Raw genomic sequence first — 18842 nt, forward strand, 5'->3', positions numbered from 1 at the left:
CTCCCCTGGAGTACAGTCTGGTACACCAAATCCACGAGCAGATACATGTTCATTAGCTTCGCGTGGCACTTTGAAGAGCTGGTAATTCTATTCAGAATAAGTAGCATAGATAGCTTACAAACTTCTGAGAGGATCGAGAGGCTTTAGTAAAACATTCTACAGGGAGGACAATAATGGTGAATTCCAGACGACGGCTGCAGCATATGGTGCTATTTGTTTTTCATCCTGCTCTCTCTCTCTCTCTCTCTCTCTCTCTTTCTCTCTCAAAGGACAGATTTAACAGAGCCACTTCAGCAGTATATTCTGAACAGGCTTTATGTGTGTCAACTCCATCGCTATAAATCTTCACTCAGGGAGGTGGAGAAAAACGAAAGGATGGGTGTGGGTGTGGGGAGGGGGGGGGGGGGTGGGGTGGGGGGTGGGGGTGGGAGGGAGTGTATTGTGGATCAACTATACCCTATTGTGAAAAAGCCTTGTTGTTTGGCTTGAGAAAGAGATAGTATATTGATATTTGGAGGGTGTCAGGAAAAGTATAAGGGAACGTTTGATGATGGGCTTTTATGGGCGGAGGAGACAGAACTTACTGCACTGGTGGCCCTGGAGGACGACATCTTTGATGGCCAACAAACCGCGCTGCCCTGAGGTCACCGCTTCGAACACGATCTGAGGGGCACAGAGGGACAGCTCATCACAACAATGATAAATGTACACACGCTCCAAATGGCACTACCATGACATCGCCTCCATCTGCACTGCCTGGAGTCCCGTGCTTTTAAGTAATGCCATCCATAATGGTACAGCAGCTTAGTGGTGTACAACAACATCAGCATTGTGAGCAGTGGATGTGGTTTCATAACATGATTACAGACGTTGAGCTGGCAGTAGAATCAACTTGCAAGTGTTAAACCAACATGTGCCTGATTGGTGTTTATCGCACTGGGGTTAAATATCATACTGTGTGTAGTGTGAGGTCAAGCACCTGCTTAACTACATAGCCTAATAGCCTACTGTTTTTGGGAGGGAGCTTCCATATTCCATCAGTTACATTGGCAGGGCCTTGAGTTTTTCCTGGTCAAGTCGTGTAGTGAGGAAACACTCTGGGCCCTAGTTATAACGCCGAAACTAAAACTCTTGACACGCGTAGGGGTCAAGTCTACACCTCCCAAAACTGTCGGTGTGACTGTGTAGGCTGACGGAGAGGGCGGGTCCCAGTAGAATGTTAGAGTTATGTACAGTACAGTCAACTACGTGATAAAAATGGAAATGGAATGCCAGTCCTGCCCCAAAACAGGGTGTGGTACAGACACCAGCAACACCACATGTCACCCCCGCATATTTCACATGCCATTATTTCCTATATTTATCCTATATCCTGCATATGATGCATACTGGTGGGTATATTACATATCCTTTTACAGTAGAGATGGAGAGTCGGTAGTTACTGTATGTCCTGCTCTGCTAACTGTAGCGTAGCAAACCCACATCTCTGGGATTCTTTTTATTCCACAGAAGGGCGCAGTGTGAGATAGGAAACCATTGTCATCTGGGAGGCAGAATGCCTTCAGATAAGGCCTCTAATTATACATTTCTCTTTTTGTCTTGTGAAATATTAAAGTGAATGGGCTCGGGTGCCAATTATGGTCTCATTACAGCCTAATTTAAAGGAAATTAAAAGGCCAGCCACTTCATATCATCGCCACCAGACAAATGAACTGGCCCACGCTCTCTAATTGAAATCTTTTGTTTGTGCAACAGACATCAGTCAGCTTGGGCGAATAGCTGTGATATAATTGATTTGAACATCAATGATAGTGCAGCGTATAATTGAGCCTGACCCATTGAGTGAGACTATACACAGGGGGACAAAAGCACTTGATGCCACCGAAGGGTTCAACATCCCCATTTATCAGAGTGACAGATGAGGAACCTAGCAGTCGATATCTACGTCACCTCACTGACTATCTCTATGGGATTAGTACAGCAGTTCCCAAACTGATTTTAAATTGGGGTCCCCAAAGAAATTCTAACTAACCTCTGATTTGATAAATAAGACTCAAACATGTGTATTTAGTATGAAGACAAACATTGTCTGCATATTGCATCTGTAGCCTATATTGGAGTGTTTTGGGGTTCATACCCAACCAATTAGAGCATCTTTTAGGTGATTAGAATACACTTGGATATCATTATTATGTGTTGGAATAGCCCGCAATCAAGTTGTTGGGGGCACACAGTTTGGGAACCCCAGGATTAGTACTATCAAGTGATACATGTTAAAATAGGGTTGCTTTGAATGGCAATTGTATTGAAATACAATAGATGGACAAGGATATTGGTATTTTCTTTCATTTTGAATAAATGTTAAATATCTATCTTACACTGTACAATGAAAGAGCTAGAGGAATACAGTAGAAGTAAACAATAACAAAAACATCTCAGTTTGTTAGCAAGGTGTTCTGTAATATAAGAAAAATATGACATATTCAATTAAAAAGTTTTAGAGATGACCTGACAGAAGAGTAATTATCACAGCTCAAAGACTAATTTTGACTAAAAAAGCCAAACCAGTAATTAAAAAATAATTTCCAACTACCAGGTGGCTTCACTTTGACAATCACTTAGGTTACTATGCAATTAAAGATACCTATAATTAGCAGCATGTTGCTAATTAGATATCATTTCGAGGATTGCTCTTTTCTTTTCTTGTCTGGAAGAGCGGTGCAAAGATCATTAGCATCTTCTAAAGTTACCCATGTTGTCAGTTTCGAGCTGGAACCATTAGAGAAGGAGACATGCTTTCCGTTGGGGGTTGAATGGCAACAGATGTTGGGAGTTTCCCAGAACACATTTGCGATGGATAATACCTCGTTTTGGTTCCTACCCAAGAGCGCAAATGTGTTCAAATGACTGCTTTTTAACCCAGCAGATCTCTGAATGTCACATCAATAAAGGGGACACTGTCACAAAAGGGTAAAGACGTGAGCAAAATGTTCTGTATTTGATGAAGACATTTGGGCCTGATAGGCACTGTTAGAAACCTCTGAGTCTAACACTGTTAGAGTCATTATGTATGCTCTATCATTAATCAACATAAGTTGTCTTTCTGTCTATGTCTATTATGGTATTATGTTAGGGCAAAACAACTCTGTACGCAAACCAAGCCTAATATGCCTTAACATTGTACTATTGTATGGAGAAGATGACTGACCCCTGTAGGAGAGTGCAGATATACTGCTGCATTTCTATGTGCATAAGGAGTCACTTGTGTCAACGGTGAGTGTGACATGTGGCTGTCGTTACACTCTTGGTCTCCTCAGCTATTGTACTCCCTCCCTCCCTCCCTCCCCCTTCCTTCCCCTCTTTTACTGGCCTTTCATTAAGGAGGAGATGGCTGGTCTGGTGTTGTGTTCTAGGCTCAGCGGTGTCCCTTGTTAACTAAGTTATCAGGGTCAGTGTAGATGATGAACAGGCGGGATGTCGCCATAACCCTTTTCTCCGCAGGGGCCTGTACCACTGAGCCATAATAAAATAATTCACAGGGGCCCAATCTCCCATTGGGAGGTCAAGGGGTCTCTGTGCATCAATTAACATTTGGTTGGCTCTTCCTGTGGAAGACTAATAACCAGGCGAGTGTGAAATCACCCTGCCCCGTCTGCCAGTCATGTGCATTGGTACACAGTAAGTGAAAATTAGTTTCAGGATTTAGAAAAAATGTGATTGAGGAACCGGCTCTCATGGGAGAAATAGGACATATTACCATGGATACATGGTTCTGTAAATCAATAATTGGGTTATTTTTGAATGGGGCATTGTGTGGCTATTACAGTTGGAGTGGACTCTTCAGATTTTTCAATTTTCCTTTTACAAACGCGAATGCGAAATGCATGCTCATTGATAGGTTGATGAATTAGAATCTAGTATAAATAAGCCCATTCTTGCTGTATCAGCAATGGGTTGAACGACCAGAAGCCATGATGCAACACTGCTCATCTACTTCCTGGGTATCCATGTGATCTCCTCACCTGGTAGAAGTTGGGCCAGTAGGTGCTGATGGCCAGCTCTACCTGTCCCCAGGTGCGCGTGGCGGGTCCTGACACGTTCCACACGGGCATCCCCAGGGGGCTGTTGTTCTCTTTGATGTAGACGTTGAGCTGCCCGGGGTTGCTGCCCTCCCGACCCGACAGGAGGTACTGGAAGATAACGCAGTGGGTGTCGTTCTCCTTCAGCTGGGGCGTCAGGAGCAGTGCCTTCTGGCCGGCGAAGCGCCCCGATGTGTTCACCATCATGAAGGCTGATCCTGGGTCAGAGGAGAGGACAGCATGGTGTTATGTGTATGTCTGTACTGGTACTGGGAGTGTGTGTGTGTGTGTGTGTGTGTGTGTGTGTGTGTGTGTGTGTGTGTGTGTGTGTGTGTGTGTGTGTGTGTGTGTGTGTGTGTGTGTGCTGAGTATATTTGAGACTTTGTCATTGATTTGATGTGTATGTTTATTAAAACAGGTGGTCCACATTAAGAGCAGTCCAACATCTTATAGTCAGTTATCTCACTCCACCAACAGGTTTTTAGCTGAAATCATCTTTCAGGGGGAAAAAAAGAGACGATGAGGAATCAATAGCAAAAAAAAGTTCTGTAGAGCAAGACTCATCTAGATTTCCACATTTTGATTTAACATTAAAGGTTAATCCAATTCTCCCTTCACTTGCCAATATAACATAAGTGAGAATGATTATATTGGCAAAACTCTCAATGAAACGGGCAGAAGCAAATAGACACGCTATTTGTCATCATTTCATTTAGATTTGAGTTCTAGACGGAGGAGACAGGCAGTAAGAACACGTGAGACAAAACAGAAATGAGAAAAATAAGAACGTGGGAAGGTTAGTGCTGACAATAGTTTGAATGAAAATAGCAGAGCATATACTATTTATGATCCTCACAGAGAGCTTTAATACATTCGGCAAAAGAGTAGAAAAACGACATGTTAGCAGAAAACTGTTCCTCTTTTACATCAAACACCTGCATATACTGTAGCCTACCAGACAGAGCAACTCTGATGGATGTGAACAGAGAGAATTGCATATGGTTTTTCGCAAGATTTGCTGAGAAGCTCGGTTGCAAAAGCGGTGAAAAAAACCGTTTGCTACTGTTTGACTGTTTGGCTATGGAGGGTAACAGCCGAGCCAGGCAACCTCCAGCAGAACCCTATTTGTTCCATCAGTGACTCAGAGTTGCCCACTTGTCTTGATGTGCTACACGTGCTACGCTCCCCGATTCCATCTGTCTCCAGGCTCAGATAATGAGCGAGAGATCTGTCATGTTTACAAAATGAAACAGGAGGAGGAGGAGGAGAAGGGGAGGAGGAGGAGGTGGAGGAAAAGAGAAGCGTTGGGCTGTGATGACACTGAGTCAAGCTCTCCTGGTTTGTTTGTCATGCGGTAGCACCTCTCTGGAGGGAGCCTTTGTCTGTTCATAACAGAATGATGTCAACATCACACAAGCTAACGCTAACGGCACAAACTAAGTACACAAAAGTTAACTTTCGTAAACAGTGGATGTACAGCAAAATTGAGTTTTTTCCTAGATTATTGGGTCACCAATGCACATATGCTGAACATGCATATAGTATAGTAGCTCACATTTATAGACATCTGTTTTTCTTACAGCGTATCTGTTTTCTTCTACCATTTGTGATAGATTTGGTATATTAGTAGCCAGTGCTTATTCGAATGGACTAGGTTTTTCTGAGGATACACAATTGGTGATGTCCCTTTGATGAGCAGAGCGGGATAAAGAGCGACTACGAGACACTTGCTTGTCCCACTTTGATCAGTGCGCTCCGGAGGGGGGCGGCTCCGAGATCCTTTTAATAACACTCCACCATCTGGTCAGGTGCTGCGGAAACTTTGTTTTCTCCTCAGAGGGGCGTCAGGAACTCTGTCAGTGTGATCTGAACCAGCACTAATAATCCGATGATGAATTGTTCAATGGAAGCTCTCATTACAAAGACAAAGAAAGCCGGTGCCAGTGCTTTCCTCTGTGATTAAAAACAGGTTGCTTACTATTCATTTAAAACCGGCACGTTGTGACACTGTTGCGCGGAAGGTTTATGCATGGTTGTGTTCTCTGTGTAGGTAATTAGAGGGAAAAGTCGGATCCTTCCCTGCAGTTGTACATTTTCTCGGTATGTTAATTAAATTTTAATAAAACAATAGGTACACTGTGTAACAAGTGACTTCATGTTTGATATGGCTTAACACACCTTTTATTCTTCACAAGGAATTACTCTGCAGGAATATGAAAGCACATTCGTATAAAAAATTAAATGCCAAATATCTTTGAATAGGTTGGCTCTTAAGAGTTTGTCATAAAATGTAGATTTTCTGAACAGAGACACTGTTCAGCAAGAAGAAATGTCTTTACTTGTGTTTCTACTCTGTATCAACATATGGAAAATAACAGAGTAACTTAAAGCGTCAGTGTTACACAGCCTCCTCTCATTGTTGCCCTCCCGCCATCCAGTTGTAAGCAGATGACAAACACTGTCTGACTGATTCACTCCCTATGTTCCTCCAGCCTTAATGACCACATACGCCGCTGTACCACCAGCTCCACCACGACAAGCTAATTAGCCTACTAGTCTAAGAGCAAATTATAATGAGATTGTGTTAGCGCTGTGCTAATGCACGAGTGACGCTCAGGAGTGTTTTCTCTGTCTCACTCTCTCTCTCTCTCTCTCTCTCTCTCTCTCTCTCTCTCTCTTTCTCTCCTTAACAATGCCATGTTCAGCACCAATTAAAAATAGAGGGCTCTCTGCACACTTGAGGGCTGCCTGTGCCACTCCATAAAGGGCAGTGCTCTGCTATTGTCCAAGGTATTCAGGAGAATAGATTTATTATCATTCCAATGTAGGTTACCTTTACCTCCTATTATGGTGATGACTGAACATGAGGAACATGGAAGCTCATATATGTCTAATCAAAAATGAATTAGCAACAGATGAATAGTACTTCCTGATGTTCGTGCTATGCAATATTCTCGAGCCATGGGCAAGGATTGATCATAACAAAACAGAATTGATCATAACAAAACTGAAAACATGGGTATTTTGCCACACTCAAGGTACTACAAATCTGTGCACATAAAGGTTTACCTTAAACTACATTAGGATTATCTCTGACTTGATATGTTAACAAATGTAATCGTATGTGGCCATTGCATTGCCCAGAGTTTCATTTTCCCCCAACCCAGAGTAATCATAAATAACAGGCTTGGTGATGGAACGATATTGCAGACGAGACAGAAAATGCCCTGGACTACAAAGGCCGGTTGCTTTTATCCAGTCTGTGAAGGCTTCAATCAAGTTAATACTTTGACCCTTCAACTTGCTTCCGTTGACAAGCCTGTTGAGATTTGCCCAAACTTGGATCATTTGTGATAGACAGGTAAGTTTCCCCCCCTGAGGATTCACTCCAGTGTGAGATTTTTCAAAGTGGCACCTCAGAGTGGAGGCTCTGTGGTAAATTGGTGATCAATCACAAACTAAATGCCTTGTCTGACATCACAAGCCACTAAGCAATTTCATTGTAGTAGTTTATAGCAGCTAACTTCTTCAGACTTATAGCTTCAAAAGGCTTGATGTTAACTTTCCTGCCTATCATAAAGATCCACTTTGTCAGCCAAAAGCATGAAATATAACAGTAACGTTAAGAGGTCATTTGTCAAAGTGGAGTACTGTACATACACATTAGCCTGGAGCATTGGAGATGTGTAATGAGTCTTGTCTGTGGGGGGGGGGGGGTCTGACTTTAAAACATGAGCCCTGTTCTCTCTCGTTATTCTGAACTATCCACAGTAAATGTGATAGCTCTTCAGTGGAATATTTACACAGAATTTCACAAGACAGAATTCCAGTGTCACGATAATTCATACAAATGTTATTGTCTAAGACAGAAAACTCAACAAGAATTCCATCCTTCATACAAACATTAAAAAGAAAAGCTACAGTACAATGCTAACACACTTCTTTTAGCTCGTACGTTCATATGTCTGTGAAAAAAGGGAAGAGAAATGCTCCATATAGGCACATACAGTACTATAGTTTAATCTATTTTAGCTCACAGTATAAACACAGAACTGTCTGCTACTAATCATCAAAAGTCTATAGGTTGGGGGTATTTAGATTAATTATGAGTTGAGTGATGGGCTGAGTGGAGAATATAATTTGCAGTAATGACTAGTGCTCATTATTTCTCCACCATTCAGGTCCTGAACCCTGTGAAAATCATTATGTGGGGGAAATCAGAATGAAGGGGTGCTCTTTAAACCCAAACCCTCCAGGTCTCATTTGCTAATAAAATTCACAGAGGTCACACCGGCAGAATAGCGCGGCAGCCGCTTCGGAAATGTCAATGAAGACAGGGCTATTCTCACTTTCTGCCACCAATCAAAAATGCTCTGGCTGTGAGGGTTAGGCTGTTAATGTGAAGTGCCGTGGCCTCAGCTCAATTTCCCCAGCCGTTCCAGAACTTTCTCCTGTCCTTTTGAAAATCTGAAAAGGCCTGGAAAAATAACAATGGATACGCTGGAGGTGTCCATAACAGTGATCTTGTGGTCTTTTCACAGATTGATCTGAAACCAAATATGATAATGGTGGCCACGTTCCTAGTCAGATCAAGTGGTCTTTTGAAATGTGCCTTTACTACAGAAATTGTTTTGTTATTGGGTGCCAAACAACATTTTGTTATTGGGTGCTTGATTGGCAGTCCATAGCAATACTCAATACAATTGAATCCAAGAATGTCCAACACACTTAATGACCCAAGAGACAAGCAACAACAAGCACATTATAAAAGTTACCAAGAGTCACCCAGCTATATCATTAGCTGTAATTGTTTACACCGCATACACTACATTTAAATATGTGATGGAAATATGTCCTCTGCTATGACAAGCTTGAATAAATAAACAAAGCTGGCTTCCTGGTGACATCATGTCATCATAAGCCTGAGTAAAGTCAATGGCTGAATCCCATTTTGATAGAACATCCTCGCTGTACAAACATGCCAAATTGGAAATCTCGGTTTGCTGTCCTGAGGAATTAATTCCCGAATTGATCAGGCAAGGTGATTTTCCTGTACTGCTTTGCCCCTTAATCATATAATGGTGTTTCTCCTTAACCTTTCCACCTTCCAATATCCTGAACGCAGGAGGTACACGCGAGTTTCACACAAAGTTGGGGATGCATCAAACACAATTAGCTTATTTTCACATCACGGACGACCCGCCCACCAGCACCAGCACCCCACCCCCCACCCCCCACCCCCTGCAGATCTCCTCTTTTGCTGATGTGATTTAAATTCTGATTTAATTTCTGACAACTGACCTTCAGTCAGTTGGTATTCTCCTCTCCTCCAACAGCCTCAAAGTGGTTTTCTTCCTCTGTCTGTCCGACGGTAAACACAACACCTCTAACAACCACAGTAAAACAACAACAACAACCAGGTAAAAATGGTCAGGGCCCTATTCTGTCAGTCCAGACCAGGAATCCAGGAAATGCCAAAAACAACAACAGAAAGCCCTCTCTCTCAAAATAGTTCACCTTATCCATATGCATGCAAGACGTAATATCCTACCGATTGCAAGACTGAGTGGCATTCACATTTATGCATTAGGAACCTGCGACAAAAAAGGGACCCCAGCAACAAGAAAGGGAACCCAGTTATGACTGATCACTGCTGCCCTGTGAGGAACCTTCCACTGTCAATCCTCCAGCATTGTTTAGGTTTCATTGTCGACCGACACACAATAGAAAACCACTGCATGGAAGCAACAGAACAGAAAAAAAACACCCTCAATTTTTCTCCTTATACATATTTAGAACGAAGCATTAAAAATAAGACAATAAGCCATTCATGCTCGGGCTACGATTGCCATTGTGTTTAGCATAATACAAAAACCCTAATTAATCTCAGTTAGAGGACTTCCATTCTCCTCCTCTCCTGCCCATTATCCCCCAGAACGAGTCTCTGGGGAGAGGCAGGGAGCAGCAGCCCTACTGCTGGCACCATCTATGACACCATCATGGAGAGAGGAAGCAGCTTCTGAACCAGCTGGGGCTCACTAAAAACAGCTCCATTTTAATGGCATCTGGACCTGGCCACCCCGCCTGCAGCAGCAGCGGCAGCAGCAGAGAGCAAACTTCACACAAAGAAAGTACCAATGGATCATTCTTCTTTCAACCCATTCACGACCGTAGAGAACTTTTACACAATTGGTGGTAAAATAGATGAACCGCACACACACTTTTGAATGGGCTTCAACTCCAGCAAGGAGTTTTATCTGATGTGATGATACAATACAAATGTACTCAAATGTAAATGAGCCATTTTCTAATTCAAACAAAAATTGCAGTTCAATGCCTTTGCAGTTCATTTGAATAGTATGGAGCTGACTCCAACTGATATTGTTTCATAATTACACAACCCAGGCCAGATAAGGGGTTGTTGCTGTTGACAGGAGTGACAGTGGCAGTTTTGCAGTGGGTGTTTCCAGTTGGCCTCGGAGAGCCTACTGGGGTGTGTCCATGCAGGCTGACTGGGGCTGGAAGCAGGGCTGAGCCACCCTAAAGCAGCCAAAGCATGCAATCAGAGCATAGCAGAGGGAAAAACAAGGATATTCTCTGTCCAGACATAGCAATTAGGCCGGGGAAGGATCCTCGTAAACAATCAAGGGTTTCAGGCCCAGTTTGGGTTCTTCTTGACTCTTTCATGTGGCCTCGATGCGTTTCATTCCCCATTTCCGTTTTTGGTACTCTTTTATTTACGTGGTGGGGATGGCATGAGGCCGGTTTGGGCTGTGGTTCTAGTAAAAGCCGGGTAGGAATAAACACTCGTATCTGAGTTATGGCGTAGCTGAGCATGTCAGCAAGCTCCCGATTGGTGGATGGCCTTCCTTTGGTTAATGCGCCACAAGTAGAGAGAATCTATCTCAACGATGTCCAGAGTTTGGTCTAAAGTTATCACTTTTGAAAGTATTGAGGCCTGTCTCCAAAAAATTAAAGTTGAAGTTCAGTTCTAGTATCATGGACTCAAGTTACAGCACTGTTTACACCTAATAACGATCAGCTCCAATGATTTAATCAAAGTCCGAGCAGCGAGTCATGCATTTAAAGGGCTTTGATGAGCTCCACTCACTGCAGTCTAAAATGAAGTTAAATAGATCTGAATCAATGGGCGAGCTCGAGCTGGAATAGAAAATAGACATTCAAGCATTTATTCAGTCGCTTGGTTGATTTGACGTATTGGAGATTCAATCTGATGCTTTGATGTGAAGTATGGAAACTCCTCCAGGGCACAAGAGGTTACAGCAATTATTAACTATCATACTCTCTTTGCTTGTAAGCAACTCATGTGGCTGGATAGTGTGCATTCCCCTTAGGCTGTACATATTTGAGTTGGTGATGTACCCAGTATCGTGTTATTCTGGTTCCACCTCCATACAAACAGCATGTAGGACAACCTTTTGTTCTGTGAGAACGATAAAGTCGTTTCACTGAGATTCATAAGTACAGGCTGAGAGTGAGGTGACAATCAAAGGTGAGCTTTTCCATCGGTACGGTTACGGCTTACACCTAATGCATTTCTCCCCCATCAAACCCCTCTCCAGACATCCTAAAACAATTTCGGCCGTCAAGATGCACTACATTTCATATCTCTTTCCGAACGGTCAAAGAGGAGAGATTACGATTTTGAATGGCAGGGTGAGTGCTCAATCTCAGCGATGGAGATGGAGCTCCAACAACCTGCTAATTATCCACAATTCACAAACGCAACGGGAGAAAACAAGCGTATCTAGAGTGCACTCAGAGTGGAAGGCACGATCAGGGACGCCTCTTAACGAGACGCCACATTTTAATCAGATATGTTAAATTTAGACCGCGCACAAGGTGTTAATTTGTAGGTCAAGGCCTTTCTGAATCCCGCTTTAACCTTTGCCCAGCCTCCTTGTGTCCCGACATAAATCAATTCCAATGGAAAAAGTAAACACTTCCCTCTCCATGGCAGGTAATTTCTCCTGGGCGGTGCGACACACACACACACACACACACACACACACACACACACACACACACACACACACACACAAACACACACACACACACACACACACACACACACACAAAAAAACACAAAAACACAAACACACACACACACACACACACACACACACACACACACACAACACACACACACACACACACACACACACACAAACAGGCCTGGGCACAGGCTGCTTAAAATTAGCGAGGGCTTCCTAATTAATTCCCCCTCTGTCACTGGGGGGGGCCAGTGCAATCTATCTGTGATGCAGCCTTTGTGAGATTAGGCGTCAGATAGGAGAGGAAAACAATATCCATTAGTTTGCAGTGCTACCTTTGTTATAACATGAAAAAACTGCCATTCCATTAGTCTAATTCCTTAGGTGCCGTCAGCTCGGTGGCGGTGATATCTCCTCATTTCAAATCAAATGAAAAGCGATCAATGGAACATTAAGGAGACGAATTGTGTGAGGCAGACACAAAATGCGGGGAAAGCATTTTAATGAATTTCAATAGGCGGCTGATGGGGAGAATTCTTTAATTAAAATGGATTTGAGTATTTTGATATCAAATTCAGCACCATCTCTTTTGTCTCCATTCCCATTATTATCACAACGAGCTGGGGATGCAGATATTGATGTGGGACCAGCATCAACATCACACACCAAAGATGAAAGTGTAGGAAACACTATTATATCTCCAAAACAACTTCCAATATGGCTGTCTTTCAAAGTGCAGATTGGTTCGATTGCACAAAGGTAATTTTATGGATGGAATTCAGGTCTGCCATTTTTTTTTCATTGTGTTACATGCAACATGATCCAATTTCTGCATGGGTAACATACAATGTAGAAAATGATATCTTTTTGGGGAAAATCTATCTTTCAGAGAGAAAGAGGCATTGCTCAATGCTTACTGAATTCCTCAGACCAATGAATGTGTTTGGAAATGGCTATTGAATATCGTACAAATGTATTTCCTTTCAAAGAGGCCTGCACTGGAGTTCTCATTTCTTCTCGCCAGTGTGTCAGTGTCACCTTCCTTACCTGCGGGCATCCAGGGATCCGACGACGGCTTCTCTCTGGTGTTGGCTTGCTCCCAGTCAAGGTCATCCTCCCTGCCTTGGCTGTACCCACACGCTGCCAATGGCTTCTCAAAGTTACAATCGCCTGTGACAAAAGAAAGAAATGCATATTGTTACGGCTTTTCCATTAACTCTGTGCCCAAATGAATGAACACATAAATTACACCCTCCTTTTTTTGTTCACCAGTGGTATTCATAATGCAATATGGCCGACAATGAGATGCATTTAAGTGAGACAGAGTGAAGGATTACTGTGGCGGGAGAGGCACAACATACATTACCGTCATTAGCAACACGGCAGTCCAATTTCACAATGACAAGTATGAAGTGTCCAAACTCCATCATCGTTAAGCATTATGTTCCCAAAGTGCACCATCTAGCATAAATTGATTTATTTTTGTGCAGCCACGGAACTTTGCTGTTCATGGGGCCTTTACTCCACACACTCACAGACAGCCACTCTAATCCTGCTCTGGGAATGACAGCAAGCAACCATTAGGACGAGTTTTCAACTCTGCTAGTGTGTGATCGATTAATACAAATTCCCCATTATTCCTAACACCTAAAAGGCCATGACAGGAATGTGAGGGTTTAGGCTTTTTTCTATCCAATGTTGTAGAATTCACTCATAAATCTAGGGGAAGGCTTGGCAGAAAAATATTTTGAGGGGAGAAAGTCTATACAGACTAAAACCAACCATTAGGGGGTCCTTACACCTTGGGGGGCCCACTTAAGAAAACAGCCAGCTCTAAAGGGTACAGGAAACTTGGAGTGAAATAAATTATTTCAAACTCCAATACAAACTGTTTAAGAATTACACATAATGCCTAAGATTTAGATCTATACGTTGAAAACAGGCCCATATAACAACTAAAAACAATCTGATTATTTGCTCTTTAGAATGTATGTTTCAGTATGTTTCAAAAACAATATATTTCAATATGCCACCCACACACACACACACACACACACACACACACACACACAGAAACACAACACTACACACAAATACATGTTTTATTGTATTGGTGAATGTCCTTTAAGCCAGTGTCTATGCGGGCCAAAACCAATCTTTCATCTCCTACGAGCTCTCCATGACATTCTGCCGCATAAAGGCTATGAACTGTGCTCTTTGTTTTCCCATTTATCTCTGCGGCTGACATTTACAGTACATGTGCAAATGAGTACCGAAACGAGGAGAACACAGGGTAATTAATATGGATCCTGCTCCATAGGGCAGCAGCTAATGATATATTTGCTTCTTTGCCTGTTTTTTGAGGGGGCGCACATTGGGAGGGAGTGGGGTGCCGATATATCATTATATTGGTGAAAAGGTTGTGGAACGAATGGATACGTGGGAGGGAAAGTCTTGGAGCATTGGCATTGTTGGAGTGCATCAATGTAGCTAGGAGCTCCACCTCCCCTCTAGAGTGTCAGTCCCTTTGGCTAGGAGAGCATGAATCACTCTCCCAGACAATCCACTCCTCTCCACCTTCATTCTCTCTGCGTACCTGCCACTACAGGTGTGTGTGTGTGGGTGGCCGTGGTAACGCTGAGAAGCATCAATTGTTTCATTCACTGAATACCTTAGCTTCTTCTGCTATAATTCCAGAATAATTTGTCTATATTGGCTATTCCTCCAGCAGTGGAAACAGAATACAACAATAGTGCTTTATTTCATCTTCATATACCCTTTCCATGTACACAATACAGTTGATCAGTGTTGCCAGAAGGATTGACCGGTCATTGCAAATTCTTTCAGCTACTTAATTCCCTCTGCCACTGTTAGCAGTCTTCTCCCTTCTGTTAGAGGCCTTTCCAACCCTGTTTGGGTAAATCCTATACGCTCTGTGGTATAGGTGTCATGGGGGCCTGCATTATTTCCATCAATGCTTTGGCTCGATCGTTCCGAGACCCCCCCACCCCCCCTTCCCCCTGCCCCCTTCGCAGCTCTCCCTCCTTGCACAGAGCTCAAACGCGAAGAGATGGCTTTTATTAGTGTTTGATATTCAAATCGATGGCATCGTCAAGGAGAGCAATGTATTCCGAGTCTGTGAGTGATTGGGGTGTGTGAGGAGTCTTTAGAACGTTGGCTACTTTAGAACACGTGCCTATTTCTGCACAAAGAGCTGGTGTTCTAAAACAAGCACGTTTCTTGTTTTATTTTTGATAGGTTTAATTCCTAAAATGTCATGTCTGAGTTTAACAATGACCCACGGGAGGGAGAGAGAGAGAGGTGGTCAGTTAGCTGCTTGATCTCCTGTCTAGATGTCGTGTAGGGTGAGTTCACAAATCTATTCCTAGACTATTAGAATCCTCTTGAGGATCACACCAATGCTTGGGCAGTCAGTCACAGCATAAAGTGGAGGCCAGTTTGGCTTCATGTTTCTGTCAAATGTACAAGAAAGCTATTCATAACTCAAATATGCTGCTGTGCAGGAAGTCAAATTTTTTACTTCTTTGAGAAACCTGTCACAGCTTTGAGTCCTGCACTGTCCATGTCAGATCCTCCTGGACAAGATATAGACAAGATATAGTGCCAAAATGACGTAACCCAATTACACAGCGAATTACACCTGATCCCATGTAGCCTAAATGGTGCATGCCTCTCATCCTAATGACGCTTCCTCAAGAGACTGTATACTCAGGTGTAGAAATCAATCAATAACATCAACATCAACAGCCCTCTCCTCGGGGGGGCTTTTATCTGTGCTCGTATGCTGTGCCCACAGACACGCCAAATGTAATCAGGGCTGACAGTTTCTTTAATGGATGTCCCTACAACACACAGGCAACAATCTGAGGGGGATGAAACTTTCCATGAAAGGCTGTGTGAGGTGGGCACCGTGGGACTGAAGATGAAGGCATGCCACTCTGTCAACATTCTTCCTTTCATGAGAAACAGGCAGCTTAAAGCTAAAAGGTGGCCCAGATATATGTCATTAAACAATTTATTCCTGAGTGAGAACACACAATGGTCTTTATATTCTCACACAGAGTGCATTTCAAAGAAATCTATCCATCTTTTACTGGGCTGAGCCCAGAGGCCAGAATCAATATCTCAAACCCTCAATGCTGGAGCCAATTTCTCCTAAAGATTTTCCAGTCAGACTTAAAAGGCCTTTTGTTATTGCACCTGTAACAAAAGTAAACTTTCAACATTAAAAAGCTGCTGTGTGAAAGTTTGTTGCCGGGGAGACCTATTCACTCTGGGCCTCCAGATGCTGAATATAAGTCTAGGTGGGGTTGTAAAAAAAGAAGCTTGGGATTGAAGGTGTAAATCACTGTCTGCTAGTTCATAATGGGAACATAAAAACAAAATTACAAAATGGTGGGTGTTTTTAACAAGCTGTGTCAACAGCGTCAGTGTTAGAGAGGCCTTATGCTTGACGTCTCCCTTCCAACCCTTTATTAGGTCTCATAGAGACGGTTCAGAGTCAAGAGCCCTCCCAGCGCTGTACCTCAGTGGCACCGTACAAGACCAAACATAGCCTAATCATTGGGCTCCACTTTATTTTACATTGCTGTGTTTCATCGGAATTCATCGGATATTTAGAGAGAAATTAAGTGATTACAATGGGTACTTTCTGACACTTGAAATTGGTGCTGTTAATGCAGTGCTTTTCTAAATTAATCCCAAAGAAATAAACCCATACTTACTAGATAATTATCATGTAATTACGATTCTACCTGATAAAACATTACCAATGGTGGAGGAATGAACAATAGTGTATGTGGCTTGCATATGTCATTAGATAGAGGATCTTCCCTCAGGAAACACCCACTCTTCCACAGGTCAACCACTGCATTCTCCCTCAGGTAGATATCATTGCCGCAAGACCTGCTTGGCCTCTCCACCAATTCAGCAATTACCAGCCTTCCAACCTGTTCTGTCTGGCTGGGAAATCGCAGGTCTGTTCTGCGCCCAATCTGCCTCAATGGCTGCACTTGTTTTAACAAACGTCTTGTCTCCTCGCGTCCCCCAAGACTGAAACCACAAGGCAATCTGGGGTAATTTAAAACCAATGTCTACTATCTTCCTCTACCACAGCCAGTTTGGAGCTACAGAATCCTGCAGCTAAGCCCCTTAGGGACTGATAGGCCTTTTCACTCCAGTCTTATTTCACTTATCTATTGGCAGCTCCTGCCAAGTCCTATCTCAGCACTGAATTGCATGTATATATACTGTCTGTTTGGGGACTTTGAACTTTGGGAGGGGATTTAGACAATCAATCTCAATATCATTATCAATCACGCTGTGCTGTTCCCTACATTGATTCGGGGGAAATAAAGAAGTTAAAGTGGAGATTTCCACAGATAATCGGCCTGGCTGATCCAAAGGCTTGCCTAACGGCCTCTAACGTAATACTACGAGATCAGGGCAGCAGGACAAATACAATGATATTTTCTGGGAACAACAGTAGATTCTGCAAAGCAAAAATGTCCATTGCATGTTTCACAGTAACTCCAATTTATGTTCCTTATGTGTTTATTTTTATTTATTTATTTTTGTACATTTTTTACTATTCTTTTTTGTTTTGTTTGTTTTTACAATTTTTCAACACACTTCATTTCAATAGCACTATATTCAGCACAATGCTCATTATAAGAACAATTCTGCCTAACCAGGGTATTTCATCGAAAAGATCAACATGATGAAAGTGCTCTACAATGGGGGAACTACTTAGTTCATGATCAAATATACCCTTGTAACGTATCAGAGATGACAGGTAGTCTCCCTCAGGTACGCTAAACCTAGACAGAAAACTGTCAAGCTAAGCGTGTCACCACAATTCTCTTCATGCTCTCTTCTTCTGCACTTGGAAAGAACTTCCAGTAAATTACATTTAATCCACCACCATTTTTTTACAGCCTGCCACATAGCAATTAAGATGCATACAGAGTCTAACTCAAAGATGTAGCTGGGCCTTATCATCCTTTGTCTGACTATAAAAAGTCAAAATAAGGACTCAAAGTTTGTGTTCAGTATGTGAGCATCCTGCAGGGATAATGCCATACATATTGTTTACTCGTCTGAGTGCATTTGGAATCACAGCTTGATAAAGCTGTCATGGCAGCATAAGGCGAAGCACCAATCATATAGCTTAGGGTAGGAGAAGGAGGGCAGACTATTGCTCTTTTGCGCTTGGGAAAAAGCAAAGAAGAGCATTCCGATGTTGAAGATCACATTTAATCAGATTGGGAGACTAAGGACAACCACCTGCTGTGCTCATGTAAATGTATGAGAGAGAGAGAGAGGGGGCTGAGGCTGAGCGAGCCGTAAGTGGAGTGTTTAGTTTGCAGAGCGGTGTCTTAAGCGCATTCTGACTCCAGATCGACAGTGACAATGCTGGTTAACAATGCCTCTCCTCCTATTGTTCCCTTCGTCATCATCCCTCTCTTTATTCACAGAGAGAGGGAGAAAGAGAGGGAGGGAGCTGCCTTTCACACTGTGCTGGTGCACATGAGGGAGGAGAGGAGAGAATGATGCTGTTTCCAATTCAGCTTAATGCCTGTTGATACACTGAATGACACACAGAGATGGGCTTGTTTGTTTGGGTTTTCATCGTGTGTTTTCACCATGTTCTGGGTATCAAGTAGCAAGTGAGATTGAGAGACATAGCGTGACCGTAACCCTCTAACGGAGCTGTTTAATGGCTATG

The 18842-nt window shown here is 42.9% G+C and overlaps 1 protein-coding gene across 1 annotated transcript in view; it reads right to left on the minus strand.

Moving 5' to 3' along the window:
• Positions 1 to 13149, minus strand: part of LOC310819390 (receptor-type tyrosine-protein phosphatase mu) — a gene marked incomplete at its 3' end in the record, with an annotated part of 90471 nt that extends 77322 nt beyond the window's left edge. Inside the window, exons 1-3 of the mRNA XM_083690666.1 lie at positions 13142 to 13149; positions 4023 to 4297; positions 585 to 663 (exon numbers count right to left, since the gene is read on the minus strand). Coding sequence (XP_083546792.1) covers positions 585 to 663; positions 4023 to 4286 — 343 coding nt within the window. The 5' untranslated portion in view covers positions 4287 to 4297; positions 13142 to 13149. The remainder of the gene's footprint in view (positions 1 to 584; positions 664 to 4022; positions 4298 to 13141) is intronic.
• Between the last annotated feature and the right edge of the window lie 5693 nt (positions 13150 to 18842).

This window comes from Argentina silus (assembly GCF_951799395.1).
Source record: "Argentina silus genome assembly, chromosome: 18".
In the NCBI taxonomy this organism is placed as follows: domain Eukaryota; kingdom Metazoa; phylum Chordata; class Actinopteri; order Argentiniformes; family Argentinidae; genus Argentina; species Argentina silus.